A 6,000-nucleotide genomic window follows, 5' to 3' on the forward strand; every position below is an offset into this window, starting at 1 on the left:
AAAGCGTGTGTCTTTACAGACACAGATCATATAACCTCCCTCACAGTTTCACAGGAAAATATTTTTGATATCAACACCTACTCATATCCAGAAACCTATCTTCCTCAACAAGAATGAGAAAACATCAAGGATGTGGAACTGTATCTCTCCTTTATTTCAAGTCAAAATTTCTTTTATGAAGAATGAGGTGCTGGCTCATTGCCCAACCTCAGCGTGGTTGATCAGGGTTTTTCTAGCAGAGTTTACTTCAATACATAACATGTTATAGATTTAAGCAAGAGCTTCACCTTTCATTAGCTTCTATAAGTTATAAAGACAAAAGCATATATATATAGAGCATCCATATTCTCACTGGTCAAATTTGGATGTTTTTCTCAGACACCAGTAATCAAAATAGCCTCTTATTCATGGACATTCAACTCGTGACAAGTGAAGAAGCTTTATAATATGAAAAATAATGAAGGAATATTCAAAATAGGGTGTAGTTACAAACAGAAAAGAAGGAATATTTAAAAGTTGGTGGAAATGCTGTAGATCTAGAACTAAATAACACTTCTATCAAAGGGTATAATGACAAAGGCAAAAACACATAGTGAGAATGCAAGATGAATATTGCCAAAAAGAGGTGTAGTATCTATTTCAACACAAAGGAGGAAAAGAAGATTATCACTGACATAATGGGAAAAAAGAACAGTGCCTGAAAGGAAGAAAGGAGGTTGAAAGATGGCAGTTGGGAGGACTGGGAGAGCTAAAGACTGAAAACCATTAAGTGACAAGCACTGTGTGGCCTCTACCCATCATGGAAGTAATCTATGTAAGATAATTTGAAGACCCATGAACATACAGTTCTATATGCCTTACAGCACCTACCAAAGTCCTATGAAAAGGATTGATTGTTACTCACTGTAAAGATAACACCTTGAGTAGCAGACAGAAAAAACTGTTACACATGAGCTTTCAGCCAAAGCCTTCTTTGAAAAGAAAACAAAACATACACACATTTGCACAAACAAGCACCAACTACTGCACACATGATCAGTATTTCTGGCCACTGCAGCCAGAATGTAACAAGGTAATTCACACATTTAGAGGATAATTCATGCATTTGTTCGTTAAAATAGCAGGGCAACGAGGAATCATCAAATAACCATGAAACAATGTGCTATCTGGAAAAAATTCTTGCTATTTATAGTTGCTACATTAGATACCACATGAACACAGTCCCAATGTTAGCACAAAAATTAGTATTTTGTTAATAAAACATTAGCTGAAATAAATATGTCTGTCAGATTAAGGAAGTTAGAGGAAGGTAATAACATTAGGCTTTAACATCTTGTGGACATCAAGGTCATTAGAGATGGAGCACAAGCTCAGATTGGGAGAAGGATGGAGAAGAAAACTGGTCATGCCCTTTTCCAAGGAACCATCCTGGTATTTGCCTTAAGTGATTTTGTGAAACTATGGAAAACCTAAATAAGGACACTGAACAAGGATTTGAACCCATATACTCTCAAATAGAACTAAGATATGAAATTCAAAAGGTATTCTGGAAGATACTATCATATGCATGAAAGTGTTTCAGCAATCCATTGACACACATTACTGCAGAAGATTTACAAGCTGTAGAAACTTGAATGAACAATGTTCATCTAGTGTCTCCATCAAAGAACATTTGGTTGCATTCCCCTTTACAGGCAGCTCATGTGGATGGTATTATCAGTAACCATAATAATAACAAGAATAATATTACTACAAGCATTATGGAATAAAAAAACTGCAATGCTGCTCCTTGCTGATTATTAGGAAATTTTCTGGATGTAAATCTACAGCAGTTCAACATGGCACATTGTTTCTTACCCAATGTATTTGTTATCAGCTCCACTGGTTGCATGCTTTCACTTCTGTAACATCCAGGAGTGTCTGAAACATACACAGAACCAAAACACGTACCATCATTCTATCATACTTAAATATTAATATCAAGGCAAATTTGATTATATTCTTCTATGGTGTCATAAATTCTGGTCACTGTGGTAAATTTAGCATGACCAATTTTGTATCCTCACATAATATAACAGATATATGCTACAAATCCAGCATATTCTACTAGAAATTCTGAGTAGCAGTTACTTCTCTTTTGCAAAATAGATGTTCAGCTGATTATTTGTGACATACCCCCCTATGTTAAACTGTGACTTTAAGATGCACATCTAGCTCTTGTAGGCAGTGTTTCATTATTTAAAGCACAAAAAAGGAGAAAGAAGTAAGATCAGGGAACAGTAAGATAACAGTTTGGGACAAGCTACGAAACATTCTCAGATAAAGCAGTATGGCATTGTCTAATAAAAAGGTAGTTTGCAGGATTGAGTCCTAGTTTGCCACACATGCAATAAATAGGAATTTCTTTCAGAGAATATGAAAGTGGTAGTAATTTTTTCTTGCAACATAAATTTTAAATATTTTCTTTTTCTTGTCATTCTGCATTCAGAAACTTCCTTCCTTTTTCCTGTACAATGTATCTCCATGCACTGTGAATGACTAAATACATGAATGAATACAATACTTACATTGCATTATGATGTAATCATCTTTTTCACCAATAAACTATTTCAAAGCACACACCTCTGAAGAAATATGTTTAGTTCAATGGCATTTCCGCTACTATCTTCTTGAGTTTCCCAACCACTTCATTTTTCTGTGCCTCTTACAATTCACATTTTTCGATATCTTTTATGGAACATCGGCAACTTAAAGTACTGACAAGATAATGACATAAATGAAAAAAATCATTCTTGAAATGCTGAATTATTTACATTCTTACAGGTACTCCCGTTCTTGGAAGGAAGCTAACAATGAGGAAAGAAACTATTAAAGCTTTGGAGGTCCGGAGAAATTCAGTAATGGCAGAGAGGCGGAAATCTCAAATGAAAACACTTGGTGCTAGTAACGAATATGGGCTCACTGGTAACAACAACATAGTACCACCACCTCGCAGCCACAGAGCTTCTTCTGCAAGCATGAGTGTGAAGGATATGTTTGAAGTCAATGGTGGTGGTCAAGTGAATCGTGCTTATGATGGCCTTTCAGAAGTGAACACAGACCCAAGGGTTAGTTCTGTTAGAATACAAAGCAATGGCAGGAATGGAGTAAGCTGGAGAGATTCAGAGGGTCAACGGATGTAAACAGCTGACACATGCATATAAAAAATCTTGTGGTGAAGACTTCTGAATAAACAATCATTAGGTGGTCAAAACGCTTATTACATTAGAATGGAAGCTCATAATTTTAAGAGATTCTAAATGAGACTGAATGTTTCAATAAATATTGAAGTTCCATGTGAGAAACATGAGTCACTGTAATATTTTATTTATTAAAAAAATCTGATGCTGTAGTTAATTTAAACAATTATCCATATAATATCCGAAATTATGAAATTATTCCCTCACCAATGCAATAAAACTGAGAGATTATCCAGCAAATTAGACTTATCTCAACAATTACACTGCCAGTAATGTATTTTTGTAGTTTCCTCATGATATGCTGATGATAGTAATCAAAGATAACAACACTGAATTATCATTATTAAAAAAATAGATTCATCACTGTCATATTTCATGTTAATGAAGCAGTTTCAGTCATATTTATTCCTCAAATATCTGCTCAGCTTATGTCAATGGCAGCAGCAGACAATGAATTGTTTCAAAGTAACACAACTATTTTCCCTTAAGGTGTGTGTGTGTGTGTGTGTGTGTGTGTGTGTGTGTGTACGTGTGTGTGTGTGTGTGTGTCTGTGTGTATGTGTGTATCTGTTTTGGAAGCTGAAGACATAATTAAAATGATGTTTCAGCCCATAGTGATTGTTTCACAAAGAATTGAATATCCTCTACATTTTGTACAATTTTTGATTAAGAATAAATAATGTTTCCTTAAGAAGATTTCTTATATGGTTGGCTTGCAATCTGTTATTCTACATATTGTTTGAATTCCTGAATTCAAAATATATTTATCCCTTATACCATTTCAATGACCTTGAATTAATGATACACAATGCAGTTGTTGAGCATCAACAGAGTCAACACTCATAATGCTAAATAAGTACTTCCCACTGGTCTAAACAATAAATACTGGTAATACAGAAGACTCTAAAAATGGTAGACTTTAAGATCTTAAACATAGATAAAATTTTTCTAGACAGTACCAGACAGACAGTGCCTACGTACTGCAAAGTACTGTTTTACTCCCATTTTTATGTTACTGCACAAACAACAATATGATAACTGGAGTCTGCAAGAATTCGAGCAATGGTGGGGTTGTTTTTAAAATAATAGCACTCCTCTGAAAATGGACCAGCCAATTTCATTAAAACCTCATAGACACAGTTTTGCAGTTTGTCAGTATGACCCTGCAGATAGCAATGGGGTACCTGGGTAAAAAAGTAAACTAGCGTAAATTTTTCAAACTTTTAGGTAGGCACACTGAGTAGAAAGCATTTTTTATACACCACCTGCTTCATTAGTATTTTGACCATTCTGATGGAACTGTTAAAATTTTTGAAACTTCCTGGCAGATTAAAACTGTGTGCCAGACCGAGACTCAAACTCAGGACCTTTGCCTTTCGTGGGCAAGTGCTCTACCATCTGAGCCACCCAAGCATGACTCACGCCCCGTCCTCACAGCTTTACTTCTGCCAGTATCAGTTAAAAATTTTGTTCACTTAACATATTTTTGTTCAATAATAAACTTACGAAATAATATAATACATGTAATTCTGTATTTATACACAAGACACTCATTAGATAAAATTCTATACAAAACACAATATGTACTGTAGACTTTTAACCTCAAATCCTAACACTTACCTGGAAGGTAGTTTAGTACAGATCCATGAATGACTTATAAGTTCATGGCGACTTCCATCGGTAATGCTGGAATTCAATATGGCACTGCCCCACCCTTAACCTTGATGACAGCTTCCACTCTTGCAGGCATACGTTCAATCAGGTGCTGAAAGGTTTCATTGGGAATGGCAGTCCTTTCTTCACAGAGTGCTGCACTGAGGAGAGGTATAGATGTCAGTCGGTGATGCCTGGCATGAAGTCGGTGTTCCAAAACACTCCAAAGGTGTTCTATATGATTCAGGTCAGGACTCTGTGCAGGCCAGTCCATTACAGGGATGTTATGGTCGTGTAACCACTTCCGCCACAGGCCTTGCATTATGATCGTGTTGAAAGATGCAATTGCCATCCCCGAATTGCTCTTCAACAGTGGGAAGCAAGAAGGTGCTTAAAACATCAATCTAGGCCGGTGCTGTGATAGTGCCATGCAAAACAACAAGAGGTACAAGCCCCCCACATGAAAAACATGACCACACCATAACACCACCGCCTCTGAATTTTACTGTAGGCACTACACATGCTGGCAGCTGACATTCACTGGGCATTCGCCATCCCCACAACCTCCCATCAGATTGCCACATTGTGCACCATGATTCATCACTCCACACAATGTTTTTACACTGTTCAATCGTCCAATATTTATACTCCTTACACCAAGCGAGACGTCGTTTGTCATTTACTGGTGTGATGTGTGGCTTGTAAGCAGCTGCTCAACCATAAAATCCAAGTTTTCTCACCTCCCGCCTAACAGTCATAGTACTTGCAGTGGATCCTGACGCAGTTTGGAATTCCTGTGTGATGGTCTGGATAGATATCTGCCTATTACACATTACGACCCTCTTCAACTGTTGGCAGTCTCTGTCAGTCAACAGATGAGGTCGGCCTGTACACTTTTGTGCTGTGCATGTCCCTTCACCTTTCCACTGCACTATCACATTGGAAACAGAGGACCTAGGGATGTTTAGGAGTATGGAAATCTTGTGTACAGACGTATGACACAAGTGACACCCAATCTCCCCTGACAACATTCGAAGTCCGTGAGTTTTGCGGAGTGCCCCGTACTGCTCTCTCACAATGTCTAATGACTACTGAGGTTGCTGATATG

General features: G+C 37.2%; 1 protein-coding gene across 2 annotated transcripts in view; it reads left to right on the forward strand.

Moving 5' to 3' along the window:
* Positions 1-3,930, forward strand: part of LOC124616686 (chitin synthase chs-2) — a 348,580-nt gene extending 344,650 nt beyond the window's left edge. For both annotated transcript variants that reach the window (XM_047145021.1, XM_047145019.1), the window contains exon 23: positions 2,824-3,930. In XM_047145021.1, the coding sequence (XP_047000977.1) occupies positions 2,824-3,182 (359 nt within the window). In that variant the 3' untranslated portion in view covers positions 3,183-3,930. The remainder of the gene's footprint in view (positions 1-2,823) is intronic.
* Positions 3,931-6,000: the final 2,070 nt, after the last annotated feature.

Source organism: Schistocerca americana, chromosome 5 (genome assembly GCF_021461395.2).
Source record: "Schistocerca americana isolate TAMUIC-IGC-003095 chromosome 5, iqSchAmer2.1, whole genome shotgun sequence".
Classification (NCBI taxonomy): domain Eukaryota; kingdom Metazoa; phylum Arthropoda; class Insecta; order Orthoptera; family Acrididae; genus Schistocerca; species Schistocerca americana.